Here is a 23,191-nt window from a genome sequence, read left to right on the forward strand (position 1 = left end):
TCCTTCCTCCAGTGATTATTTTCCTGCACTCAAGGGACATTAGTAAACATATAAAACAATGGGCTTGTAGTGTGCTAAGAAAATAAAATATGAGTTAACGTGCAGTCTGTCAGCACTTGCTGTCAGTGTTCACAGTCCAGTTTGCAGTTATGTTTTGTAACCACCGGAGGGCAGAAGAGTCCTCTATTTTTGCAGGAATTTGTAAAGCAGTTGAGCAGACTTTGAGTGTATTAGTTTTTCGAAGCCGGCAGGCATTAAGCACTGTGGCGTGTATGTATGGTGGCAAGGAAGGAGTTAAACTGCCTTATAGTCATTGATATAGAGAATCCAGCAAAGTTTTAGATATTTGGCAGTTTGGCGTTGCATACAAAAATACAGTTTTTAATTTTACTTAAAATTGCCTCTCTCAGCAAACAATTATGGGGATTAATTTACATCATATGGCCATATTGTGTTAAGCCCATCACTACTTCACAGTATCCCACAATCGGTGGGTCCTACATTAATTCCAACGTGGGAGACAAATTAAATAGTGCTAGTGCTAAATTAACTAAAGTGTATTTAATTAATATTTTACAAGAGCCTTGTGAATGTATAAAATGCACAATTAATGTGATAAAAAACACAATTCAGAAAATACAGTGTCAAAGCTAAACGATTTAAATGATAGTGCTTTGATGTGTATAGTCACAACGCACATACATATGCTCAAATGAAAATTGTAATTAAAGGGACATTGCTATGCAAAATCTAATCAAATTTATAGTTTCCGGTGATCACCTCCAAAGGGGCCTCTGAAACTAGCGGGGAGCTCAACCTAAAAGGAATCTTGTATGGACTCAAAACATACATGGGGGAAAAAGGGAATTGGGGGCACACCCGGAACATGCTTTTCTCAGCAATGGTGCTGCGGTAGAGACCAGAATTTATACAAAATACAGATTAAGGAATCACAAACACAAAAATACTGTTTTATATTTTAGAAGGCTACTTAAAATTGGCTATCTCAGCAAACAAATATGCTGTTGCTGGGAAAGGAGCTGGCCTGGGATTGGGTGAAGGCCGTGATCATGAAAAGCACGGGAAACCAGGAAAGACTAAAATGCAGCCGAGGGAGCGCAATCCTGTCAGCAGTTATTGAGGCAGGAGCAGTGCGGACGGACCCCTGTCCTGCATCCTTTGATTATATTTTAATTATATTGTTGTGGTGTTATATTGCATTGGGGGCAAAAGTCATCCTCCGGGTCCAGTCCTGAGGAAGGATATGTAAGTAGGTGGTTTTAAATAAAAGACAGTCATCTAAGACCGACTGGTAATTTGATGGTTAATAAAGTTAAAGGTTTATGTTATTAAGAGAAAGTACTGTTGTGCCTATATCATTATTTTGCCTGTTCTGGATTTGCCTTGATAGTGTTATATTTGATTCGCCTTTTCAAACCTTTGTCTGTTAACATTGCCGTTATTTATCGCCCCCCTGATTCCCCTCTCCTCTTCCTTGACCACTTTGCTGCCTGACTACCCTACGTCCTCTCTTCTAATATTCCATCCCTAATTCTCGGGGACTTCAATATTCCCATTAACCCGTCTCTTCGACACCTTTAACTCTCTTCTTCACCCTGCTGTGGCCACCCCCCAAACTAACCTTACAGACGATAGTTTTACATGCTACTTTACCGGCAAGATTGAACAGCTAAGGAAAGAATTCTCCCCACCTTGCCGTTCTCTTTCTCAACCACACATAGATCATGCCTTTCCTACCCTTCAGACTCTCTCCCCGACTACTGAGCAAGAGGTGGCTGTGCTTCTCCTTTCTTCTCGCCCTACCACTTGCCCGCTCAATCCTGTTTCATCTCACCTTATCAGATCTCTCTCCCCTTGTCTTGTGCCTTCCTTAACACACATCTTTAACTGCTCTTTCTTTTTCTGGCATTGTCCCTGCTGACCTTAAACATGCCACTGTAGTACCTATCCTGAAAAAAATGTCCCTTGACCTGTCCTCCCTCTCTAACTATCGTCCCATATCCCTGCTCCCTTTTTCCTCAAAGCTTCTGTAAAGACTTGTCTTTACCCGTATGTCTCACTTCCTCAATTCCAACTCTCTCCTTGATCCTCTTCAATCTGGCTAACTCCCTCTCCACTCTACTGAGACTGCCCTTATCAAAGTTACTAACAAAATAATCGCAGCAAAATGCAAAGGCCACTACTCCATACTAATTCTTCCTCTTTTTGCTGCCTTTGACACAATTGATCATGCTCTCCTTCATTAAACTCTTCAATCACTTGGTCTCTGTGACTCTGTCCTCTCGTGGTTTTTTTCTCTTATCTCTCCCAACGCTCATTCATTGTCTCCTTTTCTAACGATACCTCCTCCCCTTGTCCTATCTCGGTTGGAGTCCCCCAAGGCTCTTCCTTGGTCCCCTTCTATTTTTTCTTTATACTGCCTCACTCAGCAAACTTATTACCTCATTTGGATTCCACTACCACCTGTACGCTGATGATACCCAGATATATCTCTCCTCTCCGGACCTCTCCCCTGCAATCCTGCAATGTGTCACTGCTTGCCTTTCTTCCATCTCTGACTGGATGTCCTCCCACTTTCTGAAACTCAATCTCTCTAAAACTCTAAAACCTTGTCTTTCCTCCTCCTAATAATGATCCTCCTCTTTGGTTCTCCCTTCAAGTTAGTGGTATCCACATAAGTCCATCTTTGCAAGCGTGCTGTCTTGGCGTCATACTTGATTCTGGCCTCTCCTTTGAGCCTCCCATCCAGTATGTTGCCATATCCGGTAGATTTCATCTTAAAAGCATAACGCGCATCCGCCTTTTTCTTACACAAGATGCTACCAAGGAGCTTGTCCATGCTGTAGTAATTTCCCGCATGGATTATTGTAACCCTCTCCTAATTGTTCTTCCCAAAAGCCGTATTGCCCTGCTACAGTCTGTAATAAATGCTGCCACCAGACAGATTTTCCTCCCTAGTCGGTCTTTTCACACCTCACTCCTCTGTCAGTCCTTACATTGGCTTCCTGTATCTTATAGGAGTCAATTCAAAGTGTTAACCCATACCTATAAAGCATTGAACAATTCTAGCCCCTCTTATATCTCTTCACAGATCCATAGGTATGCCCCTCCTCGGTCTCTCTGCTCTGTCTGTGACCTTCTCCTGTCCGCTGCTCGCTCCCGTACGGCCAACTCATGCTTGCAGGACTTTTCGCGGGCGGCTCCCTTCCTATGGAATAGCCTGCCTACCGCCATCAGACTCTCCCTTAGTCTTAAATCGTTTGAGAAGTGCCTTAAAACCCATCACTTTAGGAAAACTTATGGCCTCCCAGAGTAACCTCTACCTCACATACCTGCCTCTTTCTCTCTCCTAAAGGGCAGCGCTTTACTCTCTCCTCCAGCTCTGCTTCACTCCCACCTTATTTGATTGCTATTTCCTGTCCTAATGTGTATTGTACACCACTTTTTCTTGTAATTGTCCTAGTTATAGTTAAATCTCCCCTCTCATAATATTGTAAAGCTCTACGGAATCTGTTGGTGCTATATGAATGGCAAGAATAATAATAATATATAATGGATGAATGTGCTTCAGCCGCTGGCTTGAAGTTGGATTTACATTTTCTTACCAATGTCCTCTTAAGTGGTATATAAGGGATGTAGTCAGTTATTGTGTCAATGGCATTGTGGTCACTCTGCTATAGCCATTTCTCCTTTTAAACAATTGTAGGTATGTAGATAGATAGAGAGAGAGACGGGCAGATAGATAGATAGATAGATAGACAGACAGACAGACAGACAGACAGACAGACAGACAGACAGACAGACAGATAGATAGATAGATAGATAGATAGATAGGCGGGCATATAGACGGAAATTCTACTAAGTCTGTCTATATATATATGTATGTATGTATCTATCTATCTATCCATATCTGTTTTGCCTGTCAGAAGCGCATGGAGTTTGTCAAGAAAAGTCTCCTAAACTGTCTAATAATTAATGCAGACGTGTACAATTCTGTAACTATATGTTTATGCTAATCATAACATTGATTTCTATATTCCAGTTCCCTCCAGTGTAAGCGGAGTAACAGTCAATAATTTTGGGCAAAGCCGTCACCTCAGCATTTCTTGGCTTCCAGCTGTTGGCGATGTGGATAGCTATTTAGTAACGCTAACTCACGATGGTAACCTGATACAAAAAAAAGCATTTCCCAAAACTACCACTGAATGTTCCTTCATCTCTCTCGATCCCGGGCGACTCTACAATGTCACAGTCATCACAAAAAGTGGAGAGTTTGAGAACTACGCTTTCAGTCAAGAATGGACAGGTGAGGTTCCAGCAGCTGGAATTTATAGTTTTTAGTTTTGTTTTGTTTTGTTTCGTTTGTTACCAATACATATGAACTAAGTTTTCTGTCTCTTGAAAAATCCTGATCTGCTACTTGACCATTAAACAGAATATTATATTTACTTTTGCAAGTTTTCTTTGTAAAGATCAGGGTTAAGAACTGTTTTTAACATGGAATATGGTGGAATGCATCTGTTAATGGGCTAATTTGTTAAAATGAGAATTGTGGAGAATTTAATATAGAATTGCTTTTTATAAGCCACAATAGCCAAAAAAAAAAAAAAAACATCTCTGCTAATTTTCCAACTTGTGAATTTTGGCCAAAAATGTGCTAGTCCCTTATCGATTCGTCACAATTCCTGATTTAGAGTATAAGCAAAAGAAACGAAAAAAAAGAATGTAAGAGAATGCTTGTCCCCACTCAGGTGCCCACAACTTTTAGCTCACATCTCCAGTTACAGAGAGAACAAATCCCATTTGCATATGAGAATGCAAGACTAGCCCAATCACACAAGACTAGCCTAGAACCAATAAACCAGGCAAATTTTCTAAACTCTGAGTTTAAAAGCACTGCCAGAACACATTAATTTTATCAGAAAGGGGATAGGTAAATATGTATTTTTGAACTACCGACACCCTGTAAAGAGTTTTATAGAGTGGAATACGCCAGCAGTGAATAGCCAGATAAGTGAAGTTGCTCTAAGTGAAGGTGTGCAATTTCAGACTAAAATGTTACGTTATGTGCTACAATGCTATCAAACTTAATTTGTCTACTCTTAGGTCTCCTGGGAAATAGAAAGCGTCTCCGGTCTCTTTAACTGGTGATCCCATCTGCACTTTCTTTTTCCTTTAATTGTGTCCTTAGCTATTTCAAAAATTACACAACTTTCATCTGGGCTGAAGAATGAGATTTAGTCATTGTCTAAAACACTTGAACTCAGTAGAAATGCAGACCTTCTGGGAGTGTAGTCACTTAATCGTCCACGTAGTGCACTGCATTCACTTTTATCATAGTGATAGCACGTTCCTTTGCATGTTTGGATAATTATATCTTTCTTAATGAGTAACTTCATTCACCCTTTAAGGACCAATAGCATTTCTTGACAACATTATTATCATGTCCCCTAAGACCTTATACCAGCATAAACTATCCTGCTCACTTAGATTGGCAATTCTTTAAAGCCTTGCTGTCATTTGATGCATTAAAAATCCAATTTTGTTTCTGTGATAACGGGCATTTCTTTTTAAAGGGTAAAATCCGGATAATTGATAAACCGGGCCTTTAAAAAAAAAAACATTAACCCTTATGTATAAGGATACAAAAAATATACATACATATATTAAAGATAAGGGGGGACCTTCTGGACTAAATTGTCCAATAACTTAAAAACAAAAGCAATAAACCAATAATAATGCAAAACATATAATAAGATAACTAGGTATGACAATAATAGTACAACCGCACTCACACTTTTAAGAGCTGCTAAGAGCTCTGCTGTATTTAGCAAGGACACTACAATTGCCTTCTCGGGATATACTCTGTGATGATGGTGCTGTATCTCCAGATGGCAAAATAATATATAGAGACAAAAAAAAACAGAAATATACAATCGTGCAAAATGTATATAAATAATCATCCAGAAAAAAAGTAAGTATCCTTCTTACATTTAGCAGAGCATAAAACCTGTGGTACAATCTCCAGCTAGGATGTGTGAAATCAGGACGCCAGCAGGATACAAAGTAGACATCCCAAATAAATTCTAACAAAATTAAATGAATAATTTATCATTTTAATGTATTTGTTTTTAATTGTTTAAGCAACCTTTACTCAGAAGAAATAGTATTATTTCTAGTGTTTTGTATTCGAAACTGGTATCGTAATCCATTTTAATAATAATATTACAGAAAGAGGAAAAAATACTTAATGACATACACAGAACATTAGTTTTTATGTATAATTATTGCTCATTCCTCTGTTTATTTTCCAGTTCCTTCTGCTGTCGAGGGACTTGCTGTAAGCAATGCAGCTCGAAGTGACTATCTCAAGGTGTCCTGGCTGCACGCCACTGGGGACTTTGATAACTACCAAGTGACCATTAAAAACAAAAATAATTTCATTGAAACCAAAATAGTTACCAAATCTGAAAACGAATGTGTCTTTACAAACCTTGTGCCAGGAAGACTGTACAGTATCACCATTAGCACCAAGAGTGGGAAATATGAGACCAGCACCACGGCTAGCGGCAGAACTTGTAAGTCCCTCAGATTTTACTAAAGGGTGAGATTGTGTGAATTACATCACGTAGACAATGTTGAACTCACTAACTAATGCCATAAAAATGCCTAAAGTATTAGCAAAGTGTTAGCGGTATCATTTTGAGGTAGATAACTCTATATTTTTGGGGATGGCTGCTTCCATTGTATCTGTTTTTACATTCCTTCGAATGTTGTCACTGTTAAAGGTGAACCGTCAGTTTCCAGGATTTTTAATATTGTGTTTTCATCTATCCTCTGTATGTAACAAATGTAAACTTCTGTAATTATTTGTCCTCCATCGTAGCTTATTGGAAATCATTGTTACAAGCTCCACCCTTTTCACCTGTCAATCAGCAAGAGGAAGCATAAAAAGAAATGGAGAAATGTAAACTATCAGGATTATTCACTATAATGAGAATTCAAAGTGATTTTCTTAATTGCAAAATAGGTGGACTAGAAAAAAGTCTTTAATTCAGCTATGCTTCGGCTGTTTTGGCCTTAAATTGAAAATTCACATTGAATTCTCAGTTTAGTGAATAACCCTGTCGTTTCCCCCATATTCAATTCAGTGGTATGTGGAGTGATTCGCTATGAGATGCTGCACATACAGCATTTAAACCCTCTGCTGCTAGAGGTGCAACTTCACCTTTGCCAGTGCCATTGGTGTGTTATTAGCTAGCTCAGAAAAAAAGTTCTTGTTTCCTCCTCTTCCCTCAATACTCAATTCCACCCATAAGTGACCTCAGCAGATAACCTGAGCCATTACATACATTTTCTATGCTTGCAATGCTGTCTGTGTAAGATAAGTAAAGTTTCTTGTAAATTAGGGGTTTATAACCCCCCCCAAACCCCTCTTTTTTTGGGACCAAAAATTTGGGTCACTATCCAAAAGCAGTTAGGAAACACAGTTGAAAGGGTTCCTATAAACAGGTGATAACATATTTCTTTCTTATCTGACAACTTTGTTTTTTTACTATCTGTTCTTAGTCCCTGAGATTGTGAAGAAGCTCACGTTAGCTAGCAGAAGTAGTGAAGAACTGCATGTCACCTGGTCAAGACCTGATGGGGATGTGGACCGCTACGAGATTCAGCTCCTCTTCAATGACATGAAGGTTCTCCCACCCATAACCCTGAGCAACACTGCTGGCGAATACCGTTTCACCTCTCTTACTCCAGGCCGTCTTTACAAAATTGTTGTCTTGACATTTAGTGGAGACGCACAGAAGGCAACATTTGTGGAAGGGTTGACAGGTATAAACGTCTGGAATTAACATGATATTGGCTCCATTCATGAAATAAGTGTTTGTAAGACAATAAAGGCTGTTGGGAAAGGATCATTTGTGTAGTAGTAGTTCATTTGAGGATCTATCTTTTGGACTATCATTTATCAACTTATCATTAATATCATGTCATTGTTAGATGTATCTTTAAGCCTTGATCAAGAGACCTTTGGTCAAGAATCTTGAATTACAGAGGTTAAAGAGTAAAGAAAAACATGAGCTACAGGTGTAAATACAATTACAAAGTGTGAAACTAACCGAGACAGATTTGTCTTGCAGAGTAATTTTATACACATCTAATATGCTCACATTCAACATGTCTTATCCACTCTGCTTTTTACACAATTTTGTTATAAACCTTTAGCAAGAAGCAGGGCACCAGTTAAATATTATAATAGAGAAAATTCTAAAAAAATCAAACTGGATGGACAGATGGACACCTACAGGCATTGGATGGCTTAACTAGTATGTACAAGATGCAAGGCTCTACCATATTCCACAATGCTGTCCAATCACATGTGAGGTATTATGTAATGTGTACAAGTTGACTTCTAAGGAGTTAACTAGTATGTGCAGGCTAGGAGTCAGGTGTCATGTAACTCCTATTTGTTGGTTGGATACTCGGATCTGCGATGCCCGTACTACCATTTGCAGGAAGGGGCATTATTCATCTTTCTGTCTTGAAAAACACAGACACATTTGTACAAGAACTTTTTTTTTTTAATCAATCTGAAATGTCTTTCCTAGTTCCCAGCGCTGTTAAGAATATCCATATCAACGCAAACGTGATGAAAAACTGTTTCAAAGTAACTTGGACCCCAGGAGGAGGTGACGTGGATTCCTACACTGTGACAGTGTTTCGCCAAAACTACCAGATTGAATCACAGACAATATCTAAGCAGGTCTATGAACATACCTTTTGCAGCTTGGACCCTGGACAGCAGTATAAAGTGGTGGTACAGACAAACAGCGGGGGTTTACACAAAAACCTAACAGCCTTTGGACGAGCATGTAAGTCTGTGTATGTTCCCATTTCGGTACAGTTTGGCACATGTAGTTAATGCAGTAAACTGTGATGAAAAAAATAAATATATATATATATACTATAAAAATAATCTGTTATTTTTTTATATTTTCAGTCCCTGTTCCAGTCCCTAAATTGTCTGTTGGTAGTGCTCACACCAGCCATTTGTTGGTAGTCACCTGGGAAAGTGCAGATGGTGTTGCAGACAGATACGACATCCTTCTTCTTACCGATCAGGGGTCCCTTGTAAGCAACAAGTCTGTGCCTGCCACATCCAAAACCCACAAGTTTGAAGAGTTAGTGCCTGGCAAAAAATACAAAATACGCGTCTTTACGGTCAGTGGAGGATTGTTCAGCACAGCAAAAGAAGCGGAGGGGAGAACAGGTAAACCCTTACAATAAAAATTATGACATGGATAAGAGAAGCATATAATGAAGATCGTTCTCGCAGTAGGATTAATACAACAGTTTATCTTGAATCATGTGTCAGTCCACCTCGTTGTGTAGATATTCAGGGTAGTATTAGCTTTAGGGGATTTTTGTTTCCTTTAACTGCTGTAAGTACAGCCTGTAGTGAACTGTACTTCGAGTAATTCTATTTTTCGAAAGTGTTTCTTATGTAGCAGGTTTTGCCTTGATCTATATATATCCCAATTGATACATCTAGTTAATCACCACAGCGGCATATAGTCTATTATCATCTGTCTTCCACCAACCCATAGGTTAGGAGGTTGAATAGTGTCTAGCTACAGCTCAACAAAATAGGAAACCTTCTCCCACCAGAGGTTGTCTACAACACTACCCTTCCACCTTCTGAAAGAAGTGTAAAACGCATCTACTGACTTGCCCACCCTAAACCCAAACCTCTGTTAAATATCTTTAGAATACTTCTCCAACCCAGCTGTAGTGACTCAGAATGTACTGAAAATCTTCTGAAGGTTTTAGAAATCCTTAATGCAGTCTGGTGAATGCAAGGTTCTTATTGTATTTAAAAGATGATGATAGGAATTAGCAGAGTGATAACCCATGCAACATCTGAGAACTCTATGGCTGTTGCATTTGCCTTCTTCCATGTGTTCACAAACTCACTTTCTGTCAATATTCTATATATATATATCGTTGTAACCTTTACTTATTCACCATATTAAATATTTACTGAAATGGTTTGGTCTGCGGTTGCCTGTTTTGGATAATTGTATTATACATTCATTTATTCGATAGCCAGTTGGAATAACTAATTAGCTTCTAATGACAGATTTCTATTTTTTTATGTTGCTGTTTCTGATTCTATTTACAGTCCCTGCTGCTGTAACTGAGCTAAAAATCACAGGAAATAGCACCGACAGCCTTTCATTCTCATGGAGCAGCTCAGAAGGAGAACTAGACTCCTATGACATATTCCTCTATAACCCAGACAACACTCTCCAAGACAGGAAGTCTGGGAACCAGGCTCTCCAACATTGCTCATTCCAAGGGTTACTGCCAGGTCGGCTGTACAAAATGGTGATAGTCACTCACAGCGGGCCACTTACCAACGAGTCCTCGATCCATGGAAGGACAGGTAATGATTGCACGTAACACATGCCTGCCACATCTCAGCATTGTATGACAACAGATAACTACTATATTATCTGATTTTCAGTAATAATGGGAAAATTTGTTTTGTAAATAACACAGCATCAGGCACAGGCAAGACAGGTTGACCAGGCAAATGCTAAATAGAATATATAGCCTATTCATACATTTATTTGTTTCTTTGATTTTTAGTCCCTGGCAAAGTTGGTCTTCTTCAAGCATCAAACAAAAACATACCAGACCGCCTGTGGTTCACATGGACACCATCTCTAGGAGATGTGGACTTCATTGAGCTGATTCTCTATAATCCCAATGGAACCCAGAAAGAGAAGATTCACACAAATGACTTGACAGAGCAGGAATTCCATAGCCTAATTCCAGGTCGAAAGTACACACTGACTGTGATAACACACAGTGGCGATTTATTTAACACAGCAACTGCTGTGGGAAGAACAGGTAAGGAAACTATATCTGTTGAAAATATTTATTTCCACTGCAATACCAGTCCTTACATATTTTTTTTTTTTCCAAAGTGGAATATTTATTTATTTTGGTGTTTTGACATATTTGAATTATTAACACATAATGCATTTTTAATGAGATATTAAACCCAGGAAATTAATGTGTCTCCAACGTCACATTGTTGTTTCCTACCTTGCTGAAATGAAACCTCAGAAGACAGATAAAATATAAGTAGAAGATGTTAGGTATGAAAAGGAGTGAAGTTTGACTTCTGGTCCTTAGAGCTCTGTAGGTTGTAATAGTTGTGCATTTAATTACGTCATCGTATAATTACAATTGTGAAGAGGGTTTGGTCAGACTTGAAAAAAAGAGTTTGTCTTGCAAATCCTGGAGTGTTAAACAAACGAGATGTAGAAGAAATAGGGGACAAGCTTTGCAACATTTTAATCTTTGGAAGCTTTTAACTGGCATTGAGTAACCCCGTGTTCTTAGAGCTGTGTGTCATTGAAATGTGTTTACCATTGTATTGTTGCTTTGTACATTAGTAGATGATATTGATATTACTTGCAAAATGCGTTCACTGAAAAAAGAGACACTGCGTGCCTTATAGATAAGGCCGGAATTTCCGAGATTATTAGGGATTGAGCTCAGAATTAACAAATCACACATAATCCATTATATCCAAGTGTGTGTATGAAAAATATCGGAAATCAGTGCAGAAACATCAAAGGATTACGTGGATATTTTATCAAGACATCTTGGATGGTATTGTCACTGAAGCCATACATATTTTATAAAGATATTTTGGGGCAATGATGTATTTTGTGCAATTTGTTTGTATAGAAAAATAAAATATATTCTACTATAGTTCTACACACTGTGGCCTGCATTAATATATTGGTCTTATATTTAATATATTTATTTTTTAGTTTGCAAGTTGCAAGGAAATAAGGCATATTATTAAGAAACGGAAACTGGTTTAATTACCAAGACATTGTAACAAAACTTTATATTTTCTGTGCATCAAAAGAAAAAATGTACTTCTTTATAATGTAATGTGTGTTCTAGATGCAAATATAATACGTTTTCTCATTTGTATATGTATCTGTATAAGTATCATATAATAAGCTATAACATTTTTTATTTTAAGATGGTATGGTTGTATGAATTACTTTAATCTTTCATTTTTATCTCATGTTTAATAGCTCCACAACCACCCAGCTCGGTATCATTTGCCGACGTGAAGAACACCTCAGCTTCAATAACTTGGTTAGGACCTCCAGACTGGACAGATTATGATGACTTTGAACTCCAGTGGACTCCCAAAGACCCACTGGTCGTACTAAACCCTTATAATGCTGTCAAGTCCAAGGGACGGATCATTACAGGCCTCCATCCTGGGCGTCTTTATAATTTTAGTGTCAGAAGCATCAGTGGCAACTTAGTTAAGACTTGGAGCGTACCTATCTTCGAAACTGTGAGAACAAGTAAGACATAATGTTTAAACATTCCTTTAAAACGTATTTTAGGAATCTTTTCATACCATTACATAACATTAAAGTATAAGCCTATAGAAGAACAGGTAACAAGGGTTACGTTAAGGAACATTGAGAGCCTGGCCTCTGAATGGTGTTTTTAAGGAGTTGGTAATTCTGCACCATGTGACACTGGGCTACCTTGACTCTAAGAAAATAGCATTGCTTTAGATATACATCTATATAGCTTACTCTATGACTAGTGAATTATCTTTTTTTTTTTTTTTTGCTCCTTTAGAACCTGACAAAATTCTTCACTTGCATTGCCGGCCTCAGAATTCCACTGCTATCTCCTGCACATGGACCCCGCCAGACTCGGACTTTGATGGTTATAGTGTTGAGTGCAAAAAGAATGGCACAAATGATATAGAGTTCTCTAAAAGGATTGAGAAAGACAAGTCATTGATCACAATAATGACTCTTGTTCCACACAAAGAATACATTGTTTCCATCAAAGTCCATTCGGCAGATATGACCAGTGAAGAGGTGAAGGCCAGCACCATCACTATGATAGATCGTAAGTACTGATGGTCATTGTATCAGAGATCTTGAAAATGTTATTCTAGTATTAAAAATGTGTTCACATAGTGGTACTTCAGGTCAAGGGTGCCCAAAAGTAGTACAACTCCCATGATGCTTTGCATGCATTTAGAATGCTTTTATAATGACAAAGCATGATGGAAACTGTAGTTTTAACCCCTTCCCGATCAAGGATGTATCAGGTATGTCTGACAAAAAAATGGTCCTTAAGGACCGCGGACATACCTGATACATCCACAGGGGATTAGAGCGCTGGAAGCGATAATGATCGCTTCCATCAGCTCTAATGGTATTGCAGCGATGCCTCGATGTTGAGGCATCACTGCAATACCAATTGTAGAGAAAAAGATGAAAAAAATTGTGTATAAAAGGCGCTTATAAAATATTGAAAATAGTGTAGATGCTACAACACTCTTGTGGGGGTCCCTCACACCCACCTCAAATTGTAGAAACTAGAAGAAAGGTAGAAAAGCCAGAGGCAGTTCACCTATATGAGTGGAGCATACAGTGATAATAATGGATACCTACCCTATAACAAGGGTCGTCTAGTCCTGATATTGTAGCAGTATCACTTTAAATTCAGCGTATATATACATAGAAAGAAAAACATATACAGGGAAATAATAGTGCAAATCTGTATGGTAATTAACCGTTGTGCAGTGATCAAAACAGAATGCTAACTCACATTTTTTAGAGCCTAAGATGGGATAGGCTCAAATCACTTGCGCTTTAGTACCGTCTGGTGGCACTTGTCCCCTTTTTTTGAAGCGTTGGTGGAATCCCTCAGAGATAAGAGATACAAAGAAAACGTAATAGGAGATAATATAGTGTAGTAACTTAGGTTATAAAGGTGAGTATACTGTATCTTTAAATAGGTGCTCACCTTATTCAGAGCCAGGTACTCGGCTCTGAGTTTACCAGCTTGAGTGTCAATAAGGGAGACACTTTCCCTTCTTGGAGCAGGTTTGGTGAAGATCAGAGGAGACTTGAATTAAAAATAAAAATTTATTTTGCCAGCAGGCAGTAAAATACAAACAAATAAAATAGAATAAAAAAATGTCCCATAAATATCCTTCACCTCCGAGACGCGTTTCACCCTACTTGAGGGCTTTCTCAATCGGTGTTCACTGCTCTACTCCTCATTCTGGTTTAAATATCCTGGTCCAGTTCTTCATTGGTAAATTTCCTCATTGGTTAGCCAATCACATCACTCGTTTGGGGGGAGTGTAGTGTGGCTTGTCAAAAACTTTTTTTTTTTTTTTTTTTTTTAATTCTGTTTGTAACAGGAAGTGACATCACTTCTGGTTTTGCGGTCGACATTTTACTTGTGGGCAATAAGTAGGGAAAGTGGCAGAGTATCCTATATTCATGCCTGTCACTTCCCTTATGCTCTTTAACCCATATTTTTTTACAATTTGTATTAGGCAAGTAGAAGGATGTACATATATCTTGTATATTGTAAAGATGTCCTCATTTGTGTCAAGCATGCAGAAAAAATGATTGGGGCATAAATGAAAAAACATATATCAATAAACTGTGCATTAAATTGAAATACAATGAAAATTGACATTCCCACAGCATGTATATAAATCCTTTTAAAGCTTTAAAGCAGTAGCTACATACATATATTATATAGTGAGATAAGATTCAACTTAGTTAGTAATAATAATTTTAAATCCCCTGTGATTAAAGTTTCACTTGAATCGTATAGAGTAGATGTGATAAGCATCTTAGAAAGGGAAATGGATCTATTCACTCCAAATACATAATAAACATAGAGGATTAATACATGCTGTTCGGGAAAATATCATAAAAAATGACACATTTCAAAATCGCCATTGCAATACCACCCTCACTGCCGGACCGCCGGAGAACACTTACGGGTTGCTCCACATGGAGCCCGGCAGTGAGGCAGAGCATCAAAAGCCATCAAGCAGGCTTCTGATGCTCTGCCTGTACTGAGTGCATCGATGGGTCGAGGCACTAAGTAAATATAAAAAAATAATGAAATTAAAAAAAATTAAATTAACCCCTCTTTCTCCCTCCCCATATACTTACCGATCGCCGCCGTTCACCCGCCGGCGATCGGTCTTCTTCTTAGGGGGACTGTCTGGGCTCATCCCAAACAGTCCCCCCTCTGCAATTTAGGACCCCCAGGGGCCATGTGACTGCTCTAAAGGAGCAACTAGATGCATACTTGCAAAAACAGAATATTCAAGGATATAATTTTTCAATGTAGGGTAATAGCTGCTTGATCCAAGGAATAATCTGACCGCCATTCTGGTGTCAAGAAGGAATTTTTTTCCTAGTTTGTTGCAAAATTGGAAGTGCTTCAAACTGGGTTTTTTTTTTTTGCCTTCTATTGGATCAACAGCAAAATACAAATGTTCAATGAACCTGTCAGTGTGTATCATCTAGTGAGTAGGACTGGTGGAAGTACTGGAATACTGTATCCAAATTATTCATGGAACCTCCATTTAGAACATTAAAGGTCAAAATGAGAACATTAGTGTTCTAATTAGTTGTTCAGCTCCAATACACAATCATATGTTTGATAGTTACACAAATGCCTCACCCTCTGATCTGCTGCTATAGTTATTGACAGGCCAAATTGCATACTTTCACATTTTGAAAAAATACATGTTGATTATCTATATGAAAAGCTTAGAATATTGGTCCGTTGCCAAGTTCTGACAATGAGAACAGTGTTTGTGTTTTTTCTCTATCCTTACAGGTGCGTTATGTTTATTTCACAAAAGAGTAATCGTGTATTTTTCACTTTTGTTAGTCATTCAGATTCACATCATATTTCCAAATTGTTAGCTTGAATGTGAGTGAAGTTTTTCTTTTTTTGCATGTATGTACTATATACATTATATAACATGATCATTTTTTTTAGGGCCTCCTAAACCCGCTCTGCATTTCAGAGTGAACAAAAAAGATACATTCATTAGCAAGTCATCAATCCATTTCAGCTTTAACTGCAGTTGGTTCAGCGACACATACGGAGCCATCAAATACTTCACTGTGATTGTTTCAGAAGCAGAAGGTATATTTAAAATTCCATTTAATTCATTTTCTTTGTGTTTTCATGGGGGTTAACTAGAGTACCCACTTTGGAATGTTCCTTACCAAATACAACTTACTGTTTTGCAAGTATTGGAAAGATAAAGTCTTGGACGGGAAAGTTGTGTTTAAATCTCCGTTCCTGTTAAAATACATTTCACACTTACCCATCTTGAATATTCCATTGTTAACTTTGTTCGTAGGTTTCAGAATTAGCATTAGCAGTGACCATTTGTGTTCAGGTTTCATGTTTCTTAATTTAGCCATATAATATATTTATCAATGCTTCAGGAATTATTGTTTTTGTAACTGCTTTTAATAAAACCAAAAGAGGATGTAGCTTTAGAATCATGTCTGCTGATAAAACCCTCCTCTGCACAGACTTGTGGTGGGTTGTAGGCAATTTGGGAAGCTACCCAAATCTCAAGACTCTCTGAAAAAGTAGCATTGATATGTTGCCTTTTAATATGTTGCCTATAATTATGTGTTATTAGTTTAAAACGTGTTATGTTGGACTGTCTGGCAGTTCCTTCTACAATTGGATTATTTACCCTATCTGCATATTTAATGATACGACTGATACTTATTTATAGCTTCTGCAACATAACTATTTATTTATTTTACTTACCATATTAGTAAAACAATCTGTGTTTAAGGTCTATGCAACTTGAGCAGCTATTCACTTTTTAATAATGTTTTATCAAATTATAGATGGATGGCTATCAACAAACATAAACGGTCACTGGCATATAGAGTTCTAAAAAGCAAAACTAAAAAACGAAAATAAACGTAATAGCCTCTGTGTGTATTATTTAACATGTATTGTGCACATATATAATGTAATACCCATTTTCGGTGAATCTCCTGACTTACCCTTGTTTTAAGGGGCAGACATTTTTGGTCAAAAGCAGCACTCATACTACAAGATGATCTTCAAGGGCAATATCTGAAACTGGCCCAGATTGCATGTTTACATGCCCGTGGCTTGTACATGATGCCAGGATTCATGACACACACTATCTCTCAATTCTCTTTATTGTCTTAGGTCATATATTCAGTGACCAAGGAGGACTTGGATACATTGAAAATAGGTATTTACTTAAAGGAGTGCATTAAAAACAGAGGCTATAATACACAGGATCTCTCATTTCATGAGCTTTTATTTGATAAGTACATAGCTAATGACAATGGTTAAGTTAAGTGATAAATTCAATTCCAAAATGAGCCTCTTTATGATTCAGTTGTGTGTTTCTATCAGTTCGGTAAAATACATCACTCCTATTTTCTGTCAGAACAATAAATAATAAATATGCTAGATTGCATTCACTTTAGAACAGATTTTATTAATTGCACTGGTTTACAATGCAAAGAACGTCCTCTGATGCATTTGAACTTTCTTGGTGTCTGAATTGATTTTCATTCTGTCTGTTTTTAGGCATTGAAGACAAGCACCCAGAGTTAAGTCATCCTTTGCCATCTTATGCTGATTATAAAACTAATACTTCCATCAAAACATATCAGACCAACTACTTTGCAAGCAGGTGTGCTGAAAACCCTGATATCAGTATCCAGAGCTTCAAAATTAAACTTGGAGGTGAAATGGACACTTTGGGAGGAAAATGTGAGCTACAGCAAAATAAATTCTGTGATGGACCCTTGAAGCCTCGGACCTCCTACAGGTAGGATTCAATGCATTTTGTAGTAATTACACACAGATTATAAAACTGCAGCATAATGGATGATCACTGACAATTCAGAAATGTGGGCGTTTTGTTGCTATTTTTTTTTTTTTTTTTAATCTTTATTTTTGATAATACAAGACATCCTGCATTGCCACAACAGCAAGCGCAAGAATATGTGTTACACACAATGAGACATGTAGCATAAGGTCATATACGTTGAGAGATAACGTTACGTATCATTTCAATATTTTATGTTAAGAGTATAGTCATGTGCTAGGCTTTATGAGTAACTGTTTATATACAGTGTATATGCAAGAACAAGCTGACTAGGCAATTTATAAAAAAAAAAAGGGGGGTGTAGACCATGCTGGAATGAGTATGTTAAGTGCAGTGTTGGCATTGGGCATCCAAGGCTATGACAAGGGAATACAGGTAAGACCAGAGCATTACATAAATTTACTGCCTACAATGAAAATACATTGAGGTAAAACACAAGAGGTACGTTATAGTGATACGGTGCTAAAATAAGTGCTGCGTGAGCTCAGGGCCTTGATGGGCATTGCGAAACAATGCAGATAAGGCATTAGCCCAAAATATGCCTATTGCCTAGGGTGCGAGTAAATGGAAATAAAACACTTGATGTAAGTAAGAGAGATACAGTGTTATAGTAACCACCTTAGCCCACACACCCCAACCGCTCACTGCCCCGCACAAACACAGATAGGAAAGAGAAACCTTATAGAATAACGTAATACAACAGCTGTGGGCATCAGCAGAGCTTAAGATATCTGGAACAGCTGGTCGTGGCAGGAATGCGTCCAGTTCTAGTGGGGGAGAGTCTGCTCGGAAGCAGGTAGGTCACCCGCAAAACTGATTCATCCAATTCCAAAGGTGGGAAATCGTGGCGATGGTAGAGGATGAGTGCTGATATCCACCAGTTTTGTTACATTTTTAAATGGATTAAAATTGCACTGAAAAATGTAAACTTGTGCCAAATATTTTTTGTATATGGCATAACAAATTATTTGAAAAGAAAGCATCCCTGTGAATCCATGTTGTTGAGCATCCCTGTGAATCCAATGGAAATGATTTTGTTTAGCAGTGGTAACACTGGTTGTAATATGTGTAATATGTATATTTTAGATTGAGTGTGAAAAGTATATATACTTAATATAAACAGTTATATATGTGAATAAATGAATGCATATTTAATTTGAGTCATAAACCACACTGGGATATTTGAAATAAATGTTTTTAGTCTGTTCATAAATAATGTCGTTCCTTACACGAAGCCAAGGGAGTCAACACAAAGCTCTTCTTTGTTCATCTTACGATTTATATGCTACATAAAAGTGTTGACTTTTATGTTAAATTTGAAGCCTTCCGTGTAAATTTTGGACCTCTTACATTTCAGAATTAGCATCAGAGCCTTTACCCAGCTGTTTTCTGAAGACATGCGTGAATTTTCCGAACCTCTCTTTACGGATACATATTTCTCTCTTCCAATCACAACAGAAGCAGGTGAGCAGCTGTGCTAAGAAGCCAATCAACACCTCCAGCTACAGTTTGTGTTCTAATCATAAATATTTTGGAGTCACTTTTTCAAGTACCATAATTCTCTTCCAAACTAAGATTGGCAGGAAGTTATAGGAGTTGCAGTCCAACAACAGTGGGGAAGAATAGCACATTTGGCTACCTATTCAGCTTAGTGATATTGTTATTTAGTGTTTTGGAAATATTTGCATTGATTGATAAAGACATTGATAATCTGATAACAATAATACAATATTAGTTTTTATAATCTGCTCCTGTACAAGAAGATTTTTAGTTATATTATTCTCACACGGTCTGTAGAGGAGTCATCAGACATGCACATAGGCAATAAATTGCGATTTAGCATAATCATTATATTATGGAAATTTCAATTCAAAATGCACAATTTGCTTTACATATAAACTAATTGCATGAACTATTTAATACAATTATAATCTCTGATCACTGTATGAATTGTCATAATGCTGTTTTTGCAGAACCGTTGGTTGGAGTGGTAGAAGGTATCAGTGCGGGGTTATTCCTGGTTGTTATGCTGATTGGTGTCACTTCTTTACTTATCTGTCGACATAAATGTCGGAGAGAGTAAGTACACAGACGATATTCACCAACAAAAGAAAAAAACCCATGCTATGGTTAAACGTTGCATGTGTTATGCACATGTCTAATGTTGTCAGAGTCTGCCTATATTTGTGGATTTATCTGCATCTTATAATCTGCTTCATTCACTCTACATTTAATTATTCTCAAGTAGGAGAAAAGTAGCAAAGATTATTTATTATATAACCACTGCATTTTTAATTTCGGAGTCTGACCACATGGTCCAACCAGTCGTTGGTTGGGACAAATCACATGAGGATGGTGAAAAAATGGTAACTGTGGGGACCTGTGCTAAACTTATATTTGTGAAAAAAAAACTCTATGTCTGACAGCATAATGCCATTAGAGAAATAAAAAAAATAACACATTAGATTATGCCTTTTTTAAGAAAAAAAAATCTGTGGAACATATTGGTATTTCTGTATTGCTAAGAAATATATATATATATATATATATCTCTTTTATGAGAAAATTTATAATACTGATTACAATATTGTACCGTTATAAGGCAATTCTGCTGCTGGTAATAATTTTAAATGAACCAAGAATGGTTTTACATAAAGTTCAGAGCTTTCAAACACTCCACGGGGGGCTGAATTAAAAGAAATATGAAACTGTAAAGCAATTCAAAGTAATACCCATTCAATACATGTAACAATAAGCTAATCTTTTAGCCATTTTCTGTAAAATAAAAAGAAACATGTTCATGCATTTAAGGTGGTATTATGAGTGAGTATATTAAAATAAACCTTTTAATTTTTTGTTTTTCAGGAATAACCAGGATTCAATGAATGCGCAGTTGAGAGGGGAGAGATCTTCATCTGTACACCTAACAGTGGGACATCGAGGGTAAGAAAAATTGAACACATCCTTCACTTTGTTGGGATTACAGTGGGAAATTAAAGTGATTTTAAAATTTGAAATCAAAATAGTCAAAAATATATGATAGTCTTTTGAAGAATTATTCTGGTTATTTTCCCTACAGTTTTCAATTCATATTAAATTCGCTTCAAATTCGTGACACTTCACACTTTAGTGAATACAGGTACTCCTTATTTACCGACCGGGTTCCATTCCTACGACCCGGTCGTTGAACAAATTGGTTGGTAAGTAAGGAGTTAAGGGATTCCCTGCTCTGGTGCACTTGGGGAAATTTCCCCGAACATAGACGAAGGCACGAGAGCAGGGAATCCCTCTAATCTATGTTCAGAGAAATTTCCCCGAACATAGACTTAAGGGATTCCCTGCTCTGGTGCGCATGTCTGTGTTCACAAGAGCAGGGAATTCCTCTAATCTATGCTCCATGGTGAAATTTACCCAAACATAGATTAGAGGGATTCCCTGCTCTGTTGCTTTCGTCTATGTTCGGGGAAATGTCCCCAAACATAGACGAACGCAGCAGATCAGGGAATCCCTCTAATTCCCACAAGAGAGCTGGTCGTGAGTGCGAGCCGTCGAAAAACAGGTAGGTCGCAAAACGAGAACCACCTGTACACATAAATGCATTACTGTTCAAAGGTGAGAAATGGAACACATATACATATTGTTTATTAACTGAGTTTATTTTTTACTTACAGAAACAGGAAAACGTCCAGGTAAGACCAACCCATGGATACAGAGATACAGAGAAAGCGACATCGCTGAGATCACTAACTAATAAAATAACAAGAAAATAACAATATTGAGAGGCAGCTAACCCCAAAAGTAGGGATCCCTCTTCCCCACTAATGGAAACAGAATTTGAAGTAAAAACAATAGAAGAGTAAGTGTCCACTAGGGTACAATTACTTCCAGTATGGATGGCGTGCAGTGGTTGTATCCTTTAAGTGGGGATTGTACCACTGCACGCCATCCATACTGGAGCTAGTTTAAGCTCCATAAAACGTGAGTAGGACTATATTTTATCCATTTTCCTGCCAGTTTTATCCAAACTTCCTGCCAGTATATACTGCACCATAATTTTCTTTCTTTTTTCACATACGGAATTACTGCTGACCAGTGGCGTAGAGCCCCCCGCCAAATGCCAGCAACCTACTGGCTATGTGTTTAAATTATATTCCCTCGGGCTGTAACAACCTGTTACAGCCCGAGGGAATGCAGGGCAGAGCAGCTGGAGCGCTGGGTCAGGTGCTGCCTGGGGCCGGAGGGAGCACTGACAGGCTCCCCGGCACAGGCCCCACCTCCAAACGAAGCCCTGCCTCCCGCACACAAGCCCCGCCCCCGCCGTTAAGCAGCGAAGATGGCTGCCTGACCCCCAGAAACAGGATCCAGTGACAGGTAGGCTTGTGTCTGTGTGGGTGTGTATGTGTGTGTGTGTCTGTCTGTCTGTCTGCTTGTGTGTCTGTGTGTATGGACTCAGCAGTCTGTCTGTGTGTGGACTCAGAAGTCTGTGTGTGTGTCTGTGTGTGTATGGACTCAGCAGTGTCTGTGTGTGTATTGACTCAGCAGTCTGTGTCTGTGTGTGTGTATGGACTCAGCAGTATGTGTGTGTGTTCACTAAACACACTCTGCACTACACACACTATATACACTAAACACACTCTGCACTCACTACAAACACTACATTCACTAAACACACTTTGCACTACACACACACACACACACACACACACTACATTCACTATACACACGTTGCACTACACATACACAAACACACACACACACACACTACATTCACTAAACACACTCTGCACTACACATACTCACACTACATTCACCATACACTCTCTGCACTAACACTACATTCACTAAACACACCTTGTACTACACACACACACACACACTACATTCACTATACACACGTTGCACTCACTACACAATACATTTACTAAGCACACTCTGCACTACACATACACACACACACACACACTACATTCACTAAACACTCTTTGCACCACTCACACACACTGCATTCACTTTACACACGTTGCACTCACTACAAACACACTACATTTACTAAACACACTTTGCACTCACTACAAACACACTACATTTACTACAAACACACTACATGCTCTATACACACTACATTTACTATGCACACTACAAAAACACACACTCTGCATTCACTATACACACCAACATTCACTACACACACACTCTGCATCTAATGCATGCATGCAAACATTACATACATTACACAAAACATACAATCTGCATCCACTATACACAATGCATCTATGACACACATACTGCATCCACTATACACACTGCATCCATGACACACATACCGCATCCACTACACACATTCTACATCCTCTATACACACTGCAT

The 23,191-nt window shown here is 38.1% G+C and overlaps 1 protein-coding gene across 3 annotated transcripts in view; it reads left to right on the forward strand.

Moving 5' to 3' along the window:
• The window catches only part of PTPRB (protein tyrosine phosphatase receptor type B), a 119,773-nt gene that overhangs the window by 79,207 nt on the left and 17,375 nt on the right, over positions 1-23,191 (forward strand). For all 3 annotated transcript variants that reach the window (XM_063447007.1, XM_063447008.1, XM_063447009.1), the window contains 15 exons: positions 4,064-4,327; positions 6,336-6,599; positions 7,591-7,854; positions 8,631-8,894; positions 9,023-9,292; positions 10,205-10,468; positions 10,675-10,938; positions 12,150-12,431; positions 12,718-12,996; positions 15,919-16,068; positions 17,521-17,764; positions 19,182-19,288; positions 19,798-19,903; positions 20,690-20,767; positions 21,496-21,513. In XM_063447007.1, coding sequence (XP_063303077.1) covers positions 4,064-4,327; positions 6,336-6,599; positions 7,591-7,854; positions 8,631-8,894; positions 9,023-9,292; positions 10,205-10,468; positions 10,675-10,938; positions 12,150-12,431; positions 12,718-12,996; positions 15,919-16,068; positions 17,521-17,764; positions 19,182-19,288; positions 19,798-19,903; positions 20,690-20,767; positions 21,496-21,513 — 3,118 coding nt within the window. The remainder of the gene's footprint in view (positions 1-4,063; positions 4,328-6,335; positions 6,600-7,590; positions 7,855-8,630; positions 8,895-9,022; positions 9,293-10,204; positions 10,469-10,674; positions 10,939-12,149; positions 12,432-12,717; positions 12,997-15,918; positions 16,069-17,520; positions 17,765-19,181; positions 19,289-19,797; positions 19,904-20,689; positions 20,768-21,495; positions 21,514-23,191) is intronic.

The sequence above is a fragment of the Pelobates fuscus genome, chromosome 3 (assembly GCF_036172605.1).
Source record: "Pelobates fuscus isolate aPelFus1 chromosome 3, aPelFus1.pri, whole genome shotgun sequence".
In the NCBI taxonomy this organism is placed as follows: domain Eukaryota; kingdom Metazoa; phylum Chordata; class Amphibia; order Anura; family Pelobatidae; genus Pelobates; species Pelobates fuscus.